General features: G+C 51.9%; 1 protein-coding gene across 1 annotated transcript; it reads left to right on the forward strand.

Annotated features, from left to right (window-relative positions):
- The first annotated feature begins 2,401 nt into the window (after nt 1–2,401).
- LOC125154655 (uncharacterized) lies at nt 2,402–22,297 on the forward strand. Its single transcript, XM_047839187.1, has 4 exons — nt 2,402–2,524; nt 13,094–13,240; nt 19,895–20,579; nt 20,825–22,297. Exons 1-4 carry the CDS (start codon nt 2,402–2,404, stop codon nt 21,016–21,018), a joined length of 1,149 nt encoding a protein of 382 aa, XP_047695143.1. The 3' UTR covers nt 21,019–22,297.
- Nucleotides 22,298–23,410: the final 1,113 nt, after the last annotated feature.

Raw genomic sequence — 23,410 nt, forward strand, 5'->3', positions numbered from 1 at the left:
CCTTGTAGTCATGTGACTATTAGGAGCCAATGGGGTGAGAGAAGAGAAGTGAGCAGCGTCAGGCGTAAGCGCGAGCGGCTTGTTTAAGACGTTTGCACTTTTCCGTTCTGTTCGGAGGCTGGAAAGCAGGCGCGGGAGCAATGCCGCTTCCACTGTGTTCCGTGTGGACAGGATTCTAGGGGGTGAGAGAGCGCAGGAGGGAACGGACCTGGGTCTCGGGTGACTTCGTGTGGTGTGGAGCCCCACCCACCCCACGGCCAGGACGCAGGACCGCGGGGCTGTCGCGTGGGACAGGTCGGCCTCTGTTCTGTGTCCTTAACCCATAGGCTCTGTTTTGTGCCCTTATGTAAATTGGCACCTAGAAGCGAGATGTGGCCAACACAGAAAGCTTCATAGTGAGTTAGTGGCCTGGGAGGGGCCCCGAGGGCATCTTCGCCCCAACCCTCTGGGTGTAAATCAGCCTCTCTGGGGGCCAGGGAAGCCCGGCGTCCCAGGACTGCGCCCCGCCTCCTCCTGCAGCATTCCGCGAATCTCTCCGGAATTCTCGACGCCTGCAGTTAACTCCCCAAGTTGGTCCTCATCCAGGATCCCGTTTCAGGAGCATGTGTCCAAAAAGCTGCACCTGTGCAGAAATACAAAAATGTGTCACCAGCAACCCTACGGTGAGGATATGGCACATGTCACCCCCTCTCCTCTTTTCCTTCTATTTCAGAGCTCAGCCACGGCCTGTCAGGGGCCCAGGCTTTCTGCGAGACCTGCGCTCTCTGAACGGGACTGAGTGTAGCTCACGGTGGAAACGCAGCAAGGGCTCCGGACAAGTGTGGCTCCTCTCGCCAGTGAGGCTGTGGACCACTGCAGGTACAGTCTAGAGGTTTCTGGAATCTTCCATGGAGTCATGCACGTGCTTTGCCCACGCCGGGCAGCCAAATGTCTGTTCACTGACTTTCTAAAAATCTCAACCTCACTCGACTGAAAGTGGTTTCTATCTGGAGGTGCGCTCAGTTCTCAGAACAGATGCCGGTGAGCTCACCTAGGTTACCAGCCCACGCTCCCCCAGATGACCTTTAGACAAGAAACTTCTTTTCATCCCCAAACGAAAACTCACCTAAAAGCGTCAGTGTCTAAGGAGACAGAGAGGGCCTGCCTGTGGTGCTTGGGAAAGGTGGTTCTGAACCCACCCGACCCCCTTTCCTCCTTTCTCAGCTGGTCTCAGCGATCGGAACCATCCTCATTCAAATGAAAACGGCAGAGGTCACAGCTTCTCTGCGATCTGCCATGGGCCACTACATCCTGTCACACTGGGCAGACAGCCTAGGCTAACTGCTCACACACACGGTGGCCTGAATGATGCTTACAAGCATCTTGATAAGAGAAAGAAGCTGGACACGATAAAAGGATGTACTCTTTTGTTCCATGGACGTGGAATTCTAGAACACACAAATCTGTAGTGACAGAAAGCAAATCAGCAGTTGTTTCCAGGGATTGACCAGGGAGGGGGCACAAGAGAATGAGCCAGGTGATAGAAAGGTCTAGATCTTGATAGAGGTCTGGCTTTCACAGGTGTGTGTACTTGTCAGCACCCATCAAATCATATCTCTTCAGACTAGTGCGTTTTGCCGTATGCACATTTTACCTAAAAAAAAAAAAAAAAGAAACCTAGTGGGTGAGGTGGGGCGAGTAAGTGGCCTGTGGTAGGCAAGCGGAGACAGGGTGGGGGCTGTGCTGAGAGCTAGCCTGGTCAGACAGCCCGGAGCTGACCGCCGAGCCCTGACCAGGTGACCGGACTGTTTGGCCACTAGATAGGATGTGCTGAAAGTTGACGTGACCCAGATTGCATTTTAGGAAGGTAGGATTATTTTGTTACTGTCTCAAGTGGGCACACCCCAGCTTCTTGCTGTGACCATTGCTGTCAACTGTGGCCGTCGTGCCCCTGAGCCCCTTCTGTGTTTGGGGACTCGGAAATCTGCCCCTAGACCTCCCGCCAGACAGGCCGGAAGTGCCGGCTTCTCACCCTCACGCCTCCCAACCAGCCAGACGGGGGCTTGTGGCTCTAGCTTGGATTCAGAGCCAGTAGGCGTAGGAGCAGAGACCTCACGGGACCGGTCCGGTCCGCCAGGAGTGGCCGCGGCAGAGCCCCTGTGTCCAGTGTCCAGAGCCCCAGTGTTAGGGACCGGAGAGGCCAGTGGGGTGGACAGATCTGTCAGTGCCCCGGGGTGGGGGCCGCAGCGTCTTCCAGCCGGTGTGAACTGGGGCACTGCTCACAGCAAAGCGGCCTCCACGCCCGACTCTGAGACCTCCTGGAGGTCTGTGAGCACCCTGATCCTTTTAATAAATTCCTTTTCGGCTTTAATTAACTAGTTTCTGTTTCTGTTGCTGGTCACAAAAACTCCTCTAACCCGAGATGCTGCTGCGCTCTGAGCATCAGTTCCTTGGGTCTGCAGGTAGCCAGGGCAAAGACGTCACGCGGAGCACGGGAGTTGGGATCCGAAAGCCAGCCTTCTCATCAGGGCCCTGGAGAAGCGCGGTGAGATTCTTAACCGTTGCCTGTGGGGCTCCCCACCTAAAACGCAAGAGTTACAGCAGATGACCTGAAGACCTCACCCAGCTCTGAAGACATGATGACATGGTAGCTAACCACGTGATGGGACTTGGTGTCTCCGCTTGGACGACGGCTGTGGGTGGAAGGGTGGTGCCGTTGTCCCCTGCCACAGGGCCCGTGCCCCCGGGGGACGCGCGGGGCCCATGGAGAAGCAGCATTGACCCAGGGCTCCGGCAGTGGACCCAGCAGAGGCTCTCTGTGGTCCGCTTTCTCCTTTGCCCGTAACATGCATCCGCTCCAAGCGTCTGGGCCAGAGGAGGGAGGGAGGTCAGGATATTCATCTTGCCCCTTTGAGCTCCGAGTCCAGCTTTCCTAAGCATCAGCTTAATTACCGGAGCTGAGAACTGGGGATTCTCGCTCAGGCACCTACAGCTGTAAAGCAGTAAAGGACTTTATTCTTTGCTTCAGGAACGTCTTCAGAATCAATCTATCTGAACCGTAGAGTTCCCAAAAACAAGCCTTCTGGGACTCGAGATTGTTCCACTGGTCAAAGCATTTCCTTGGCAGACAACTGTGTACTTTTCAAATCTCCTTCTAGATCCTTGCTTTATTGTGCCCACCAAACCTAAACCATTATGTCGAGAGCTTTGCACAATCCCCATATAGTCTCCCCACGGAAAGACCCTCCCTAAACCACTGAAGACACATGGGGGGTGCTGAATGGGGGCCCCCAAAGATATGTCCACATCCTAATCTCTCAAATCTGTGACTGTGACCTTATTTAGAAAAAAAAAAAGGTGGGTTGGGGGGAGGGGTCTTTGTTGATGTAACTGAGGGACTTTGTGACGAGAGCAGCCTGAATTATCTCAACGGGCCCTAAATCCAATGACAAGCACCCTTATGAAAGACACACAGACGGAGAGGAAGCAGCGTAACCCTAGAGGTGGAGTTCGGTGTGGTACCAGAAGCCCAGAAATACCGATCACCCCAAAGCTGGAAGAGGCCAGGAACAGAGTCTCCCCTGGAGCCCCCTGTGGGATTTGGGACTAGTGCCCTGAACTGTGAGAGAAGAAATCTCTGTTGTTTTAGACCGCCTAGTTCACCGGAGTTTGCACAGGGATCCGACACAGCGATTAATAGTCGTCTCATGGTTGACGTGCCAGAAACCGAGCTCTGGGTTCCTCCCCGGGCCACTGTACTCAGGATCTTGCCCGAGTCGATTGTATCCTTCCTGCCAGCTGTTCAGGCTAAAACCTGGGAGACAGTCTTGATTTCTCGCTCTTGCACATTTCACAGTCAAACTGTCAAGAAATCTTGTAGCCTCCACCTTGAAAGCATGAACCCAGAATCTGAGCTCCCCTGCTTCCGTATGATGGGTTATTGCAGGGTCCTCCGACTGCTCTCTCTCTACCCTTTTTTGTTTCTCACTCACCCATTATCATTCATTCCACTCCAGCCTCCTCATTGTTCCTCTAATACCCCAGTGCCTTTGCACAGACTGCTTCATCTCCCTAGAGCACCCTTCCCCTGACAGCTGTATGGCTCGTCATCTCTCCAGCTTCAGATGTTTGCTTGAAGGTCACTTTCTCAGTAAGTTCTCTCTTGTCCATTCATTTAAAATACCATCACCTCCCCCAGCATTCCCGATCTTTCTTATCCTGCTCTATTTTTACTCCACAGCCCTTAACGCCTCGTGTCATGCTGTGCCCTTTATTTATGTACTATGTGTGTTTACTGTCCATGTCTCCCCACCAGAGTGTAAACTCTAGGCCAGCAGGCATTTTTACTTCCTTTATTCCCTGATATATCACCCAGCCAAGTGCCAGACTCAGAGTAGGCGCTCAATATATATTTGTTGAATAAATAAGTGAAATAAAGAAAGTGGCGGTTATTTCTTTCATAATAGAGTGCATTTGTTGAGATCACAAAGGAAATGAAATTGTGTGGTCATCAAAACGTATTGTCTGCAGCATAGCATTTTGAAATACGAAGATATTCCGCTTTACGAAAATGGCTGTCATTTTTTTCGTCTTATCAGCTGCATTTAGAAGCCTCGCCACTTTGTAATGCAGTCGATGGCTCACCGCTGGGAACAGTGGCATTTTTCTCCCTAGTCTGGACCAAGATAATAATTGTCACAGGGCACGCCTAGGACATCCGTAACACTCAGATAGGCTAGGTGACACTGTGCAACAGACTGCCCCTGGATTTCAGTGCCTTGGAACAGAAATGGTCTGTGTCTTGCTCACTTGAGGTCCTGGCGGAACTGAGCGATGTCTCTGCAGCTGCTCTCCGTGCAGGGGTTCATTTCTGTTTTCCTGGGAGTAAACGCGCTCCCAGGACCACTTGGGCAGGAGGGAGGGGAGAGGGAGGGGAGTGCCAGACCCTCTTCCACGGGTATTTAAATGCTTCCACCTACGACTAACAGGTTCCCTTCTGCTTCATGCCATTGGCCAGAGCCAGTCACATGACCTCAAAGGCACATGGGCCGGAAAAGAGGGGGAACCAGAAATCCTGACAAGCGCCGTCATGGATACCCCCTCAAGTGAAGCGAAAAGACATAGATCTTTTGTAGATTTGGGGGCCCCGTGTTCATGTCTTTTGTCAGTTTTTGCAATAAACTGGTGGGTTTTTTTTTTTTTCTTGTTAATTTGAAGAAAGTCTTCGGTGCTTTGCCTCTGATCGAAGTTGCCAACACAGTGTTGCAATTTGTCTTCTGACTTGGTATTTTTATGGTGGTTTATGCTGTGCAGAGCTGAGCACTTTTAGAACCTTTTTATGGTAAAATAAAATTTCTGTACAGGAAAGCACATAAGAGAGATGTCTAGCTTAATGAGTGGTCTTAAGGCAGACACCCTTGTAAACTACGCCTGGGACGGGAACAGCCTCAGAAACCGTCGCCATCTTTCCCGTCGCAACTTCCCCTCTCTGCACAAAGTGACCACCCTCCTGGGCTATGTGGCCATCGCCTCTTGTCATTCCTGAGTAGGTCACCCAGTGCGTATCCCTAGGACACCACGGTTCAGTCTCGCCCACTTTAAAAAATCGTGCTGTCTCTTAAGTTGCGTTCAATTTCGCCATTTCCCTTACATCTTTTTTTTTCTTGCAATTTACCTGTGGAAAGTTCTGGGGTATCTGGGGCTGATTGCAACCCCACAGCACGGTTCAGCGTGACCCTCACTTAATTGGCAACTGAATCCCAAGGCTTGATGCGGCCCGTGTATCATCCTTTTGGTGAGACTCTAGGTGGTGTCTCTTGTGTCCTCGCATAGGCTAGAAACCACCCCCCCCCCCGCCCCGTGCAACATTAAATAATAATAAAGCATCGTCTTCATGTTGCTGATTCTAGTGAAAACACCTCTAGGGGATTGCCATTAGGAATGACGCTGGGTTTTGAGCTAGGATAAATGTTTTATTATGTATCCATGGTGGATAAGCTAGTATGAATCTACCCCTGTTTCTCTGAGTACTTTTTTTTTTTAATTGGAATGGATATTGAAATTTTTCAGATGCCCCCTTAGCGTAAAATGAAGATGATCTTTCCATTTCCCTTGAATTATATGATTTCATTAGATTTCCTCAAATTGAATTGTTCCTATACTCCTCACGTAACATACTTGGTCATGATGGATTCGAAAATGTTACTGGGTTAGTTCGTTCAGTACATTTTCATTGAAGTATAATTAACATTACTCAGCCATAAAAAAAGAATGAAATCTTGCCATTAATATATTTTATTTAGAGTTTTTACATCTGCATTCGTGAGTGAGAGGTTTTTTTATTGTTGCCATCACTGTGTCTGCTCCCACCGCAATCTGGTGGGTATTAATGTCAAGGTTATGTTCTTTTCATAAAAAGAATTTGAAACATTTCCTCCTTTTTCTGGGCACACACTGCGTGGCTGGAGTAGATCCTCTGGTAATTGCCCCAAGAAGGCCTCATAGAATGGTGTTTTCTTAGTCTTTAACGTCAGAGGTATTTTGTGGGTAGCCTTTACACTCTATGTAGAGTTTGGATGGATGTAAAATTGTGGCTCACAACCTCTTTCCGTGAGAATGTTATAAGGATTTCTCTTCTTTCTTTCTTTCTTTCTTTCTTTCTTTTTTTTTTTTTTTTGCTTTAAATGTTGCTATAAAAACATCTGAGACCTGCTTGGGTTTTTCTTCAGCTTGTCTCCCTTTTCTTGCATGACTGCCCAAAGGAAGTTTCTCTTCATCCTTGAAGCGTAGTGACCAGCGAGTTCCAGCGTTCTCCGCTCCGCATACCCTGACGTGCTCCTTTACTCCGCAGGCTCAGGCTTCTTTTCTTTCAAAGACGTTTTCTTGAACCATGTCTTCAAATATTTCTTCTCTCCCATTCTGGTTTCCTCCTTCCAGGACTCCAGTTACAACATGTGTGGTTTCTTCTCCCACAGCTTCTGTGTCATTCGCTCTGCACTCCATTTTAAAACTGTGTCTCTTTTCGTTGTTTTTTTTTTTTTTTTCTTTTCCTTTCTCTCCTCTAATGAGAGGCAGGCTACGGCTCTGTTGTTTTGTATGAGTTTTGGCCTCAGTGGCATCCCTTTTGCTTCCTCCGACTCTCTCTGCATTCCCGAGATGGTTTTCTTTCTTTCTCTCTCTTTCTCTCTCTCTCTCTTTCTCTCTTTCTTTCTTTTTCTTTCTTTCTGTTTCTTTCTTTATTCTTTTTCCTGAGTTCTGTCAACTTTTGTTTTATCCCCCTTCTCTCTCACCTGATATTTTGGCCATTGTATCTGTGGTCTCCTTTATTTGAGATCATTTTCTTAAGGTTTTAAAAATTCACGATGACGTGGTTGTTTGCCGTTTTCCTCTCTGTGCTGTGGAGCCCTAGGCAGGATAGTGTCGCCCCCAAGGACAATATCCACGTGCTAGGTCATGGACCCTGTGAATACGCTGTGTTATGTAGCAAAGGGGAATAAATGTTGCAAATGGAATTAAGGTTGCTAATCAGATTACCTTAATATAGGGATATTTCCCTGGATTATCTGGGTGGGCGTAATGTAATCACAAGCACCCTGGAGTGTGGAAGAAGAGGGTCAGAGTGGTAAAATAGAACCAAAACTCAACTGGCCATTACTGGCTTTGCAGCTGGAGGAAGAGGCCGTGGGCCCAGAAATGCAGGCGCCTCTAGAAGCTGGAAAAGACAAGAAAACAGTCGTCCCCCGGGCCTCCAGAAGGAACACAGCCCAGCGACTCCAGTCTCAGCAGACGTCCAAAACTGTAAGATAATAAATTTGTGTTGTTTAAAGCCACTAATGTAGTGGCAGTTTTTGTGCAGTGGCAATAGGAAACTAATACACGTTGCAAAATATCTGAGTATTCTTTATAAATATTTGCTGCTGTTTTTTTTCTTTTAGTACATCATGTAGATATATGTGTATATGTATTCGTAGAGAGAGACATATGTAGACATAAATGTAGTAACATAAGTAAGAAGACATATTCGTACGTCTCTCTGTATATATTACTTACTACTACTACTGCATGAGTCAGGGCAGGGAGGACCCGGTTGTAGCCTTCATGATGCCAGCTCTTACTTGTGAGTTACAACCAGAACAGACAGCTTCCTGTGTGGCCTGTCTTCGTGATTCTTGACATCTCTAAACCCGCGTGGTTCCAGTGGGGGCATTTGTCGATCCTTTTTTTCTCCCCCCCCCCTGCCCACAATGGAACAGCAAATGAAAGCTGTGCCCGTCAGGATGTGTCTCTGGCCCTACAGAACTGTGTTTTTGCTGATGTTTTCTGAGCTTTGTGGCATCTGGACTGTCACCCCTTAGATCTGTCCTCGACGTGTCTCCGCTTCCTTGCACCAGCTGTCATCACAAGGCAGATGCTTTCGGGAGCATCTCTCTTTCTGTGGAGTTTACTTTCATTGCCGAAAACAAAGTTTGCTTCTTTTATTAGTCTTTTCTTTTCTTTTTCTTTTTTTTTTCTTTTTTTTTGGAGCATAGAGGAAATGGGAGTTTCACAGATATGTTCATAAGGGAATTCTAATCTAAATTTTTAACAAGTGTCCCAGTTGACCAAAAGAAATCTTTGGGCCACGCTTTTGGAAACATCTAGAAATTTTTTACTGTTGAATGGAGAGACTCGACCCCAAGGCAGAGACAAGCTCGCAGGTCCACCCAGGCAAGCACCCTGCTTCATGCTTGGCAAATACTAATGGCTCCACAAGCATTATGAGCAGAACAAATGGGGTTTTTTCCTAGGTCTTCTGCTAAGGAAAACCCTAAAGGCAAAATATTTTTTGTTTATGAAATCAAAAACCAGCAAAGATGTCAAGTATAGGATAGCTTAGCCCCAGCCCCTCGTCAGATGATGCACCATCAGGGACCCTTGGTCAGAAAAGACCCAAGGAAGAGCCACGGGTTCCGTTTGCCTAAAAATACCTCTTATCCAACCTGAGCAGCTTGAACACTTTCCCCAGGCAGTGGATAGAAAAATAAAGGGAGAGGGATTGTCTCCAGAGGTGTGTGAAGATGCCCGGAGAGGATGAGAAACGGGCTTTGTTTACAGTAGCACGGGCCACCCGCTGATGAAAATGTCTTTGATTAATTCTTTAAACATTTACTCCCCATCTGTGTCGTACCCAGTGACTGCGTTGTCAGATTTGCTGACATTGTGGGGGCTGCTCTCCAAATTTATTTAGATGATAAGTAAACATGTCAGGCTGATAAAAAGTGTGTGTTCTATGAGTCATGGTGGGCTTTCTCTCCTTTTGATCCAAATATCACTCAAAGAATATGTAATTCTGGCATTACTCCTCGGGACAGGGTTGTATGTGCTTGTGTCCTCTCTGACCTTGTCCGTTGTTACTCATGTAGATGGGCTGAATTATGCCCTGCCCCAAGTTCACATGTTGGAGTCCTAACCTGCAAGGCCTCAGAGTGTGCCTGCATCGGGAGACAGCGTCTCCTACTCAAGAGGTAATTAGGTTACAATTAGGTTATTAATGTGGGTCCTCCTCCAGGAAGACTGAAGTTCTTACGAGAAGAGATCAGGACACACACACACACGCAGGGACGACCACGTGAGGACACGGGGAGACAGTGGCTGTCTCCGTGCCAAGGAGAGAGGCCTCAGGGGAGACCAGACCTGTTGACACCTTGGTGTTGCACTTTACGACCCCAGAGGTGTGAGAAAACCAAAGTCTGTAGTTAAGGTCGCCCAGCCTGTGGCGCCTTGTTAGGCGGCCCGCTCAGACCGGTAACGGGCTGCTGGTTGGACAGGAGGCTGGGGCCCGTCAGAGAAGATCTTCGCTAAGTGTTGTGCGACTTTATCCTTGGAAAATCTGTTGCCCTGACATCAGTCCCCCATTCTCATGCTTCTCTGTGACCTTCTTATAACAGGCTCTCGGGAAACGATAAAGATCTTGAAACCTAAGACTGACGTGAGTGAATGAGTCTGCCAAGTTCACGTCAAGATCCTGGCAGAGGCCTGCCTTTCACAGGGGAATGAAGGGGACTCCGGGGTTCCAGCTCGGGTTTCTGTGCAAGTCCCCACTTAACCACACACCCTTTCCTCCCCCACCACCGGGGGCCTGCAGACGACAAGGTTAGCTCGGTTGTGGGCTGGTTAGCCTAAAACGGTCGATGACCGTGTCTCCTCCAAACTTCCTTCCAGCTCAAAAGATGGGCAATAGTGGGAAATTTATTCTCGGCTAACAAGGACGAGAGCGATTGTGGTGATTTTTGCACGCATTTGGAGAGTATTGATACAGCCTCCCAGGTGTGTGAAAGCCAGTCCGCGTTTCCGTTAACGTTAGTAAACGTGGTTAGCGTGTACCGAGCACATCTTCGCCAGGCGGGCGCGGTGCTTGGTGCTGCAGAAGTAAGGGGGGCGGGGCGGGACTCCCCTGGACCTTAGGATCTCGTGAGAGAACGAGGAGCCAGTGAAGCCAGAACGGAGACGCTTCACAGACCGCGACAGGCGCAACACAGGAAAAGACGCAGGACCGCAAGGGTGTGGGGCGGCGGGGCCAGGTGAGCAGGGACCCAGGACCGGGCAGCGCCCGAGAAGCCGCGTAAGCGGGCCGGACTCAGCCTGGCCGCGGCTGCAGAGACCCCCAGCCTGATGGCAGAAGCAACCGGGGCCTTCCAGTGTTTCCTTTTCTTTTAAATTTTTTTAAACTTTTATTCATTTTTGAGAGAGACAGAGCGTGAGCAGGGGAGGGGCAGAGAGAGAGGGAGACACAGGATGGGAAGCAGGCTCCGGGCTCCCGTCTATCAGCACAGAGCCCGACATGGGGCTCAAACTCCCCAAGTGTGAGATCATGACCTGAGCTGAAGTTGGATGCTTAACCGACTGAGCCACCCAGGTGCCCCTTTTGTGCCACACCATGTGAGATGTAAACCATAGGGAGACTGTGGAGGAGGGGCTCTAGGGCCCAGGGGAGGGCCGGGCCCTAACTTGGGGTAACACCTCCTCCCCCCGCCGCCCCCCCCCCCGCCATAGCAGGTGGAAGGAAGGGAGACCTATAGACACAGACTGGGAAGTCAAGAGGCGTTTCAAGCTGGTGACCTCCCTTTTCTCCGTGGGGAAGGACACAGAGTCATCTTCTTAAAATGAGGGCAGGAGTAGTTGGGACGTGGACGTGCGTTTGAAAAGAGCTGAAATTCTCACGGGATAGCGGACAAAGGAGCAGATGACTGGAACCTAACGGACGTGCCGGAGTCCGGACGGCCTTCCCCTCACGCTAGAGGCCCGCCTGCAGGTAAACCTCGTCTCCTGCCATCTCAAACGGGTGCTCTGTGTGCCCTTGGAGGTACCTTCAGGCTCTCCCCTGCCGGCCCTCTCCCCCCAGCAAGACTGAGGACCTCCCTCAGGGGTTTTCCTCCTCTTCCAAGCTTCCCAGGGAGTTCGGAATTTCCTTCTTTGTGTTCCCCCTAAACGAGAAACATCCTTTTGGCACTCGGTCTATCACATAATTGTTTTCGTGACCGTTTCTACTTGCCGAGGCCTTGAGGACCAGGTCAGTGCCTCCTCCGTGTTTTTCAACGAAGCGTTTGGCAAAGTTGAGTTACTACCTTGGTGTTTTGCCAGGAATCCAAGTATTTGCCTTCTGTCGATTAACAGGGTGAGAATTTCCACATCCCCGACCGCAGACGTGAATCCGTAAAGGGTTCGCTCTTGGCTCTGGTATTATGGAAGAGTTGCTTAGCCTGTTTTCTTCCCTAGTTCCCAGAATAAGCGGTGCCTACTTTTAAAAAAAAAATTACTTTTACCAATGACTGATGATGAGGTTCACTCCCACCCCCTGGCGGTCACCAGCCGGCGTTCTCCCTCTACAGATCCGCCTACTCTGAACATTCCACATAAATGGAATCCCACGGTATGTGGCCTTTAGTGTCTGCCTCCTTCCCCTCAGCATCATGTTTTCAAGGTTAATCTAGGTTGTAGCAGGTGTCAGGATTTCTTCCTTTCTGTGGCTCAATAAGAGCCGTTGGATGGATTCCATTTTGTTGATTCATTCATCCACCGGTGGACACTTGGGTTGTTTCCCCCGAGATCTCGGCTGTTGTGAATGATGCTGCTGTGAACACGCGCTTCTGATGCCCTCTGCACACATGCTGGTCCGCGTTGTCTCCCCCGATGCCTCCCCCTAGTCTCTCTCCCCAGAGCCCCCCCCCCCTCAGCTTCTTCGATGTCTGCACTGCTCTGAAAGGCAGACTCTCAACTCCTTCTCCTCCTCCAACTCATCCTCCCCGCCCCTCTCCTTCCAAGCTCCCAGCATAGTTGCCACCAAGCCCTCACCAATCCCTAAGGAAAAGGAGATGGGGGCCATCGTGGCCCTGCCACTCCCAGTGTTTCTGCATCTTTTTTTTACGTATTCCTATTTGCGTACAGAAACGTGCACCTAAACAAAATGCGGTGTCTGTGTGCATGACAGAGAGCAGCATGGGTGAAATTATTCAGTACCTTTCATTTGGTAACTTTGCTTTTTATTTCTTAATGCTGTGTCTCGATGTTCTGTCGAACTCCATGTCAGTACAGACAGATGTACCTAATTATTTTTAGCTGCTGCGAAATAGTCCGTAGCACCAGTCACAATGACTTAATTAGCTACTTATCTGTGGACGGACACGTAGGCTTTCCATTTTTCCCTATAGCAAGTAGTTTTGCAGTGAACGCTGCTTCAATGCTTCCTTATCTAAAAGTGTCGCTATTTCTCCTGGTTGATACTGGAAAGAAGTCTCCGTCATTGGATATGTGCATTTTTTATTTCAATCGAAACTACCGATGCCCTCCCCCTAAATACTTGTTCTAACATTCCTGCCAGGAACAACCTGTTCCCTGTCCTTTTGCCGACATTCTACATTATCCAGCTCGATATGGTTGCAAACCTAGTGGGGGAAATAGTATTTAATTCCTGTTTTGGTTTGCATGTCCCTGATTACCAACCACATAATTGTTTTGAGATTGGATGAGAGCAGTGGTTCTCAACCAGAGGCGAGCCTGCCTGCACCCCCCGCCCCCGCCCGAGGAACAATTTGCAAATGTCTGGGGACATTTTTTGGTTGTCCCCCTGGGGGAGCAGAGCTCCTGGCATCAGGTGGACAGAGACCAGGGATGCTGCTACTACACGTTCCGTGGTGCAGCGCACGGCCGCACAAAGACGGTCAACGTCGCCCAAGCTAAGACGCCCGCGCCGATGAGGCGTTTTGTAAAACTCGTCATTGCCGCGGTACCGTGGCAGTGAGACAGCGCCCTAAAACAGTTCATGTGCTTTCTGTAGAAAATGATGATAATGAAACACTTCCCAGCAGAACCTCCTCCCCTCCGCGAGTCTGGAGTTTTGCCCTCTCGAAGGAGGTACACAGGCAGGCTGGCGGGCAGGACGCCCCAGTGCCAGCAATGAACGAGAGGACAGTGTCGGCATTGCTCTCCTCTCCAGCCGCGAGTGATGGGAACCAGATCAGTAGGCTTTGCGTCCTTCACTGGTTCGATCCCTTGTGTCGCTCCCGTCCCTCTCCCACCCTCGGTGCCGCCGGCCGATCTCCCCGTCTGAGCAGCTCCAAACATCCCTTCCCTTAATGCGCCTTCCTTTACTTCGTGGGCAGGTGTTTGAAAATGCCGACTGAATTATTCAGCATTTTCTGCTACATGATGAAAATTTATTCCCTTCAACTTTCCAAAATCATTTTAGGAGTAAGAATTAACTTTTTAGGAAATAAATATTTATGCATATTATTCCTGACCTCTGCCTCGCTGCAAATGGTGATGGAAAATTCAGCACCAACATGACAAAAGCGAACCTGAAAAACAAATTTCACTGTATAAAAAATCCCTCAGGTTAACATCAGTGGGCCAGAAGCAGGAAAGGGCCCATCTCCCTCGGTTTTCTTTAATAGAATTCCACAAATAATCCAAAGAACAAACATTAAGAAAAGAACAATAAAGAGCCAAAATATTTGCTCTTTTGTAAGCTTTGTTAATAATGCCATGCGTACGCCAAAACTCGTCTTACCATGATGAGCTAATAAATAAGACGGTCTTCAAAAATTTAATATGGTTTCAGCCCTTTGTTCCCTGTTGATGCATGAGGGAATGTTCATAGAGAAAAAGGTAGGGCTGAACGTAGGGTTACCCAGATGGCGCTGTGTGGTGTGGCTTCACGATGCGGCTGGACAGCCCCAGTCAAGGGGCTCTTGTCAGCTTATGACACTGAGCCCTGGGGTGCTGACCCCCAGGTTGATTTGAGGCAGTCGTTGCTGCTTTAGAAATGGATGGGGTGGGGAGGCACCTGGGTGGCTCAGTCCATTGAGTGTATGACTTCGGCTCAGGTCATGATCTCGCGGTCCGTGGGTTCGAGCCCCGCATCAGGCTCTGTGCTGACAGCTGGGAGCCTGGAGCCTGCTTCAGATTCTGTGTCTCCCTCTCTCTCTGCCACTGCCCCACTCACATTCTGTCTCTCTCTCCCTGAAAAATAAGTAAACCTTAAAATTTTAATTAAATAAATTAAAAAAGAGAAATGGATGGAGTGGTGCTGGGGACAGGTGAGAAGAAGCTTAGTCTCGCATGTGGGTAAATTAGCAGTTGCTAAATTCTGTACAACCATGAGGAATCTTCCTGGATGTCCTGAACATTCCATATTTGTGGACGCAACACATATTTAAGTGCGCTGGGGTAGACTGAATCACTGGCGTGAATTCTTTGCTCTCTTGTAGTTAGATCGTATATCCACGTCCTTGCCGTGGCTTCATGGCAGGCAGAGGATTTCCCCACGACTGGACACAGGGCTTGGCCATACATCACGTTTTGGCCAGTGGGGTGAGGTCCAAAGGGTCAAAATACGCTCATCCGGTTGGGCTCGCCCCCTTGCACGTAGGCCGTCCCCGCGTGAAGAACGTGCCTCAGGTGCCCCTGAATGAGATCCTAGAAGAGTAAGAGACACACACAGCAGACCTGAGCTGAGCTCACATTGGAGCCGAGCAGTGCCAACCCCGGCCTCGAGCAGATCCCAGCCGACCAGCCGACGTGTGAGCCGGAAATAAACACAGACTTGTGCCCCATGCACAAAACACTTAGGTCCCGTTACAGATGTATGAGCCGGGGCCACAGAGACCCAGAGACATGGTGGAGGGCTCCGCTCCCCCGGGAGACCAGAGAACCTTCCCAAGATGGCAGCTCAGACTGAGAGTCCACAGGCGGCTCAGGGAAGGGAAAGGCTTACGTGGAAAGGAAGTGTGTGCAATGTCCGTGGATCTGGCTGGAGCGTGGAATGCTGGGAGAAGGAATACTAGGAATGGGGTTACAACGGGGGGCTCGCACCACCCTGCACGCCGTTATGACGAGAGTGTGACATCGACCGCCCCAAAATCCCTGCAGAAAAACCTGCCATGAAAACCTGAAAATGATTAAAGAGGGACTTTGAAGTAGTGGAAGAAAAACTTGACCTGAAATCCGTACAACAATAAATGAAATCACAACCTTGGAAAATGCTGGAACCTCCAGATGAGACCTGCTCGTTAGGCGCTGCCTGCCGTAGACAGACCAGGGGTCTCAGAAACAGACAATATCATCCAGACGGACAGGCTCTGCAAGCCCACAAAGGACTAGAAAGAAAAAAGAAGAAAACAGAAGGATAACAATCTTATAAGTGGGCTGAGATCTCGCAGGCAGAAAAAAAAAAAAAAAAACCACCGAAGCGTCATTTGACCAAAATGTAAGCTTCCACACTCAGGGCAAGATGTCCCCTGCTCACCCTGTCTCGTGCACGACAGTAACAGCTCCTGGAGAGTGGGCAGGTCAAGTGGCAGGCCTGAGAGTCAAGGGCTTTGCAGCCTATTCTGAATCACGGGAACCACCTTGGGAATTTTAGCCATCTCACAAATTTTTTTCTCAGTGTATCTGTTAGGGTTCAGCCAGCCGAGCAGAGCCACCCCAAGTGTGACAGGATGGGGGGTGCATTACAGGCGTTGGACACTTAGAGACATGTGGGGTAGGCTGGGGAGATGAACACTTAGAGGGCGGAACTGGGAGATCCCGGAGAAGTCACTCAGCGTCCCCCTGAAGCACAGGGCAAGTGGCTCCTGGGGGGACGTCAGGAAGCCCGGTACGAGCCACAACCTCAGTGGGCTGCGCCCGGGAAGGCTGGGGACAGGACCACGAATCCTGTGTGGCTGCCATGCCTCCGGACAGGCAGCCGAGGGTGTGCAGGTGGTGAGTGTGGAGGGTCCGTAACGTGGAGCCCTGGGCAGAGCGGAGGCAAGGAGGGCAGTGGGACCCCGGAGCCCCTCGGCTCTGTCCATGCCCCTCCGACCTGACCTGCTGTTCCTCTGGGAACAGCGGCTGTCACTGCTTCCTCATCTGGTCCCCACCACCAAGTCTAGCCAGAAGCGTGAGGGGCTGGGGTCCCCAGGAAGGGCAGTCCTCCGCCCCAGCCGAGATGAGCAGATAATTGTGCACGTGCACACACCGTGTATGACGAAGAAGGAATTGTAAGACGAAATACTTCATTTTAGGCACTGTGATTTCACAAGTCTACCTAAACACAAGTTATTTTGCAACCATATTTATTTCATGAAATCTAGAGAAACGGGTATTTTCCAATAAACTCTGTACAAAAGGCTTGATTTGTTTGCAAAAAATTAGAAGTAAACGAGTATGGAAATATAAATTGAAATTCAACTATTCATTACATCCTAAAAATGGACATAAATTGGCTTGATGTTTGAAATTCCTGAATCTTTACTTTCAAAACAATCAAATGACTGTGTTTTTTTTCTAATGTTTGTTTATTTTTGAGAGCGAGAGAGGGAGAGAGAGAGAAACAGAGCATGAGTGGGGGGAGGGGCAGAGAGAGAGGGAGACACAGAACCCGAAGCAGGCTCCAGGCTCCCAGCTGTCAGCACAGAGCCCTATGTGGGGCTCGAACCCACGAGCCATGAGATCATGACCTGAGCCGAAGTCCGACGCTTAACTGACCGAGCCACCCAGGTGCCCCTCAAATGATTGTTTTTAAATCAGTGTTGTGTTTTACTTTTAAGTGAAAAGATTAGAGAGAGAGTTTCAGGCCGCCAGGGGTTTGTCACAAGTTGCACATGGCAGGGCAGAGGCCGACGGAATACAGACCGTGTTCCCCACGGACGGCACGCACGTCCAGGCAGCTGACTCCAGGGTTGCACGTCTTTTCGTAATGCCAGTGGTTAACATACAAAGGAAGCTCATCGTGCCATTCTGTATACAACGTAGCTCGCGGACCTAGTAAAGGGCTGTTGGGCTTCAACCTGAGTCAAATGTAAAGACTCCTTTTTCTTTTCTATTCTATTTAGCTTATATTTAAAATTCGGGGTTCCATATGCGTCTCTCCTTTGGACAGTGATCTATTCCGTGTCTGCCCGAAGCAACGGCTAAAGATTAAATGGCTAAAGGCAACCATTTCAAATTGTGTGATCGAAAGCCATTTTAAACTCTGCAATGGTCCAACCCACCTCGGTGGCCTGAGTCATTCGTTCCATGAGTGACAGGACAGGTGGAGGAGAGTTGCTGAGATGGCCACGGTCCTCCTCGGTCCGCTGGCCGGCGGGGGGGGGGGGGGGGGGGTGGCTCGCTCAATACGTACCCGAGGGGCCGGTGTCTATCTTGCCCCGCATGGAGCTGGCATAGTCGGACACCAGAAGGAGCAAGAGATTGTGGGCTCCTGGGGAGGGGAGCCGGGAAGACTGGACATCTGGGGCGGCCAGGAACGACCCAGAACGTCAGGCCACGTTGATGGTGAAGGTCTGTCCCAGTCAAAGCCAGTCCATTAAACCTGGGCGAGGTCTGCTGCTTTAAATACACAGACACCAATGCCACGCTACAAGGAACGTGAAGAATTAGGGAAACGTGACACATTCCAAAGAACAAGATAGATCTCCGCTATCTGACGATGGAAATCCCCAGGCCAGGACACGTGCCCGTCACGAAAGGACACCCAGCGAATGGCAGCCGCACGGATGTATAGAGGGTCGTTCCAGAGTCACTGGGGAAGCTTTTGGTGCAGGGGCCACATGGCTTCTCACCCAACAGCATTACCGGCTCGTGTAACTAAAACCTCCAAGCTCGACCTCACCCCAGCCCAGGTGCAACAATGTCCTCAGGCCCAGCCCAGCCCCGCCCCATCGCTGAGGTCTGGCTGTCACCATGCTGTCTTCTCTATTGGTTGGGATTGTCTTGGTGAATAACAGGAAATGTGACCAACTGTGGCTGCACCTATCAGAAAGAGTCTTTCTAAAGGTCACTTCTGGGAAAGGAGGGCCTTGGCCTGTCCACAACCACAGAAGCTGGATGCCAGCCCTGGAGACACAATCCCCTGGGAGTGAAGGGCGAATGTTGAGAATCAGCAGTGGAAGTGGGGTGAAATTGGGTCACAAGTGGAGGGGAGATTTGTGCTTTATGTAAAACCACAGGAAGAAAGAGAGGAAGGGGAGGGGAGGGAGGGGAGGGAGGGGAGGGAGGAAGGAAGGAAGGAAGGAAGGAAGGAAGGAAGGAAGACATTAATATATAAAAAATGATTGAACAGGGGCATCTAGGTGGCTTAGTCATTTGAGTGTCCGACTTCAGCTCAGGTCATGATCTCGCAGTTGGTGGATTCAAGCTCCACGTCGGGCTCTGTGCTGACGGCTCGGAGCCTGGAGCCTGCTTCGGATTCTGTGTGTGTCTCTCTCTGTCCCTCCCCTGTTCCCTCCCCTGTCCCTCTCTGTCTCTCAAAAATAAATACAGGTTAAAAAAAAATACTGAACATATAAAACAACAGCTAATTCGAATGCGTGACCAAAAATCACTCTCTAAAAAAGTAGTAACAGTGACAAGAATGTGGAGCGTAGCTTTGCTGGACCTCAGCTGGGAGCGTGGAAGTGGCAAGACTCGGATTTTCCCTATTCCGAGGAGTGTCTACACTGTGAGCCTTGATGTGCGGGGTGCAAACAGATTTTAGGAAGCAGGCGAATCCCCAAATTCAGAACCTACGAATGAGAGTGGTTGAGCAAACAAGAAATCTAGCGAATGTGCTAGACTCCGAGCGCACGTGTGTGTGTGCACACACACAGATGTGCTCACACGCACACACCTATTTAGCCACCTGCACGAAACAAGAGTGTGGAAACGTACAGATACACGAGGGCCCATAAGATCGGTTTCCTCTTTAGGGAGGAAGTAGGTAGCAGGACACAGGGGCGGAAGGAAGATTTTCCTCACGGATCGTGTTGTATCTTCCGAACTTGGAACCACGCAAATGTATTTTCTATCTAGAAGATTGCTAATTGATCAACTCTGAAGAGGAAAAAAATCTAATTTTAGGATATACAAAGTTTTGTCGTCTCCATGATTTAAAAATAATTATTGTACATCCACACATTTCATTAAACGAGGTCCTCGCTAAGGCGCTGAGAGCTTCTCTGAAACGCGCAGGAGTCCGTGAAGCATGGCGCCGTTTGGTCAAAACGCGGAGTAAGGTGTGTGCCTGGGGAGTAAAGGGAGAGGCTCTTCGCCGCAGCTGGGCACGTAACGGCCACCTGTTGCTAAGGAGGGCCTCCACCTGGGCCGTAGTCTTGCTGCTGCAGCAGGTGCTGAGGGGGCCAGTGTCACAGGGTCAGTATTTGGGGGGAATCATGAGAAGTACTGCTCACCCCTTGCAGTCACCCTTTAAGTCCCAGCCAGCGATCTGAGGGGTTTCGGGCTAAAAGGGCAGATGTGTCCGTGCAAATCCCTGATGACTGCTGGGAAGGAGCCGAGAGGTGTGTCCATGTGGCCGTGGGATGCGCTGTCCCGGTGGTCGGCACTTGGTACCCAGCTCTCGGTGGTCATTGCTCCATACCCAGCACTCAGTGGCCAGCGCTCGGTGGTCAGAGCTCGGTAGTCAGTGCTCAGTACCCAGCGCTCAGTGGTCAGCACTCGGTGGTCAGAGCTCGGTGGTCAGTGCTCAGTACCCAGCGCTCAGTGGTCAGCGCTTGGTGGTCAGAGCTCGGTAGTCAGTGCTCAGTACCCAGCGCTCAGTGGTCAGCACTCGGTGGTCAGAGCTCGGTGGTCAGTGCTCAATACCCAGCGCTCGGTGGTCAGCGCTCGGTGGCCAGTGTTCAGTACCCAGCGCTCGGTGGTCAGTGCTCAGTACCCAGCGCTTGGTAGTCAGCGCTCAGTACCCAGCGCTCAGTGGTCAGCGCTCGGTGGTCAGAGCTCGGTAGTCAATGCTCAGTACCCAGCGCTCAGTGGTCAGCACTCGGTGGTCAGAGCTCGGTGGTCAGTGCTCAATACCCAGCGCTCGGTGGTCAGTGCTCGGTGGTCAGTGCTCAGTACCCAGCGCTTGGTGGTCAGCGCTCAGTACCCAGCGCTCAGTGGTCAGCGCTCGGTGGTCAGAGCTCAGCAGTCAGCAATCAGTACCCAGTGCTCAGTGGTCAACACTCGGTGGTCAGTGCTCAGTACCCAGCGCTTGGTGGTCAGCGCTCAGTACCCAGCGCTCAGTGGTCAGCGCTCGGTGGTCAGAGCTCAGCAGTCAGCAATCAGTACCCAGTGCTCAGTGGTCAACACTCGGTGGTCAGTGCTCGGTGGTCAGTGTTCCATACCCAGCGCTCAGTGGTTAGTACCCAGTGCTTGGTGGTCAGTGCTCAGTACCCAGTGCTCAATGGTCAGTGCTCAGTGGTCAGAGCTCGGCAGTCAGTGCTCAGTACCCAGCTCTCGGTGGTCAGTGCTCAGTGGTCAGCGCTCAGTGGTCAGTGCTCAGTACCCAGCTTTTGGTGGTCAGTGCTCAGTGGTTAGAGCTCAATACCCAGCACTCAGTGGTCAGTGCTCGGAGGTCAGAGCTCGGTGGTCAGTGCTCAGTACCCAGTGCTCGGTGGTCAGAGCTTGGTTGTCAGCGCTCAGTACCCAGCGCTCAGTGGTCAGCGCTCGGTGGTCAGTGCTCAGTACCCAGTGCTCGGTGGTCAGCACTCGGTCAGAGCTCAGCTGTCAGTGCTCAGTACCCAGCTCTCGGTGGTCAGCGCTCAGTGATCAGAGCTTAGTGGTCAGCGCTCAGTACCCAGTGCTCGGTGGTCACCACTCGGTGGTCAGAGCTCGGCAGTCAGTGCTCAGTACCTAGCTCTTGGTGGTCAGTGCTCAGTACCCAGCTCTCGGTGGTCAGTGCTCAGTACCCAGCGCTCAGTGGTCAGTGCTCAGTACCCAGCGCTCAGTGGTCAGCACTCGGTGGTCAGAGCTTGGTGGTCAGTGCTCCGTACCCAGCACTCAGTGGTCAGTGCTCGGTGGTCAGTGCTCAGTACCCAGTGCTCGGTGGTCCGCTCTCGGTGATCAGTGCTCAGTACCCAGTGCTCGGTGGTCAGTGCTCGGTGGTCAGAGCTCGGTGATCAGTGTTCAGTATCCAGTGCTCAGCGGTCAGCGCTCCGTACCCAGCGCTCAGTGGTCAGAGCTCGGTGGTCAGCGCTCAGTACCCAGCGCTCAGTGGTCAGAGCTCAGTGGTCAGTGCTCAGTACCCAGCGCTCAGTGGTCAGAGCTCGGTGGTCACTGCTCAGTACCCAGCACTCGGTGGTCAGTGCTCAGTACCCAGCGCTCAGTGGTCAGAGCTCAGTGGTCAGAGCTCGGTGGTCAGTGCTCAGTACCCAGTGCCCAGTGGTCAGAACTCGGTGGTCAGTGCTCAGTACCCAGTGCCCAGTGGTCAGAGCTCAGTACTCAGTGCTCAGTGGTCAGCGGTCGGTGGTCAGAGCTCGGTGGTCAGCGTTCAGTACCCAGCGCTCAATGGTCAGTGCTCAGTGGTCAGTGCTCAGTACCCAGCTCTCAGTGGCCAGCGCTCGGTGGTCAGTGCTCGGTGATCAGTGCTCAGTACCCAGCGCTCAGTGGTCAGCACTCGGTGGTCAGAGCTCAGTGGTCAGTGCTCAGTACCCACTGCTCGGTGGTCAGAGCTCAGTGGTCAGCGCTCAGCACCCAGCGCTCAGTGGTCAGTGCTCGGTGGTTAGTGCTCGGTGGTCAGTGATCAGTACCCAGTGCTCGGTGGTCAGCACTAAGTGGTCAGAGCTCGGTGGTCACTGCTCAGTACCCAGCGCTCAGTGGTCAGCACTCGGTGGTCGGCGCTCGGTGGTCAGTGCTCGGTGGTTAGTGCTCGGTGGTCAGTGATCAGTACCCAGTGCTCAGTGGTCAGCACTAAGTGGTCAGAGCTCGGTGGTCACTGCTCAGTACCCAGCGCTCAGTGGTCAGCACTCGGTGGTCGGCGCTCGGTGGTCAGTGCTCGGTGGTTAGTGCTCGGTGGTCAGTGATCAGTACCCAGTGCTTAGTGGTCAGCACTAAGTGGTCAGAGCTCGGTGGTCAGTCCTCAGTACCCAGCTCTCAGTGGTCAGCGCTCGGTGGTCAGTGCTCAGTATCCAGTGCTTGGTGGTCAGTGCTCGGTGGTCAGTGCTCAGTGGTCAGAGCTCGGTGGTCAGTGCTCAGTACCCAGCGCTCAGTGGTCAGTGCTCGCTGGTCAGAGCTTGGTGGTCAGTGCTCAGTACCCAGTGCTCGGTGGTCAGTGCTCGGTGGTCAGTGGTCAGTGCTCGGTGGTCAGTGCTCGGTGGTCAGTGATCAGTACCCAGCACTCGGTGGTCCGCACTCAGTGGTCAGAACTTGGCTGTCAGTCCTCAGTACCCAGCGCTCAGTGGTCAGTGCTCGGTGGTCAGAGCTCGGTGGTCAGCACTCCGTACCCAGTGTTCGGTGGTCAGTGCTCAGTGGTCAGAGCTCGGTGGTCAGTGCTCAGTACCCAGCGCTCGGTGGTCAGCGCTCGGCGGTCAGTGCTCAGTACCCAGCGCTCGGTGGTCAGCGCTCGGCGGTCAGTGCTCAGTACCCAGCGCTCAGTGGTCAGCACTCGGTGCCCAGCTGCGGCTGCCCAGGGCCCACGGCCAGGCACCCGTCCACGTGGCGTCGGTGCGCGGGAAAAGCCCGCGCGCCCCTCGGGTTTGGGGTGTCCCCCGCCTCGGGCTCTGGCCCCTAAACGATGTTCAGCACTTAAAATGAAGTGAACGACGTTTGTGAAGGGAACGCCAAGTGTGACTGCTCTGGGGAACCACAGACCCCAGAGAGCGCTGAGCCGGGCTCTTGGTGAGAAATTCTCCCCGACGGGCCCCCGTTTTACCCACTCGTGTGGGACTCCGAGGTCCCGGCCTGTTTTCGCCGGGCGCTCTGGCGCCGTCAGAGTCGATGGTGGCTGCACAGAGACCCCGGGTGCCGGCCTGGGCGGCGGTCCAGCTGACCCCCCGCGGTGCGTGCACCCGGCACTCGCGGGTCCGCGTCCCCGCTAAGATTGATTCAAAACCGCCCTCGGTGCTCACGGCGCCTCCGTGCTCGCCTGGGAACACGTGCAGTCCCGCCAGCCCAGGGGTCTCCGTCGGTCCGCCGGGGCCTCGCCCGGCCTTTCCTGTGCGGC

Source organism: Prionailurus viverrinus, chromosome E3, assembly GCF_022837055.1.
Source record: "Prionailurus viverrinus isolate Anna chromosome E3, UM_Priviv_1.0, whole genome shotgun sequence".
Classification (NCBI taxonomy): Eukaryota; Metazoa; Chordata; class Mammalia; order Carnivora; family Felidae; genus Prionailurus; species Prionailurus viverrinus.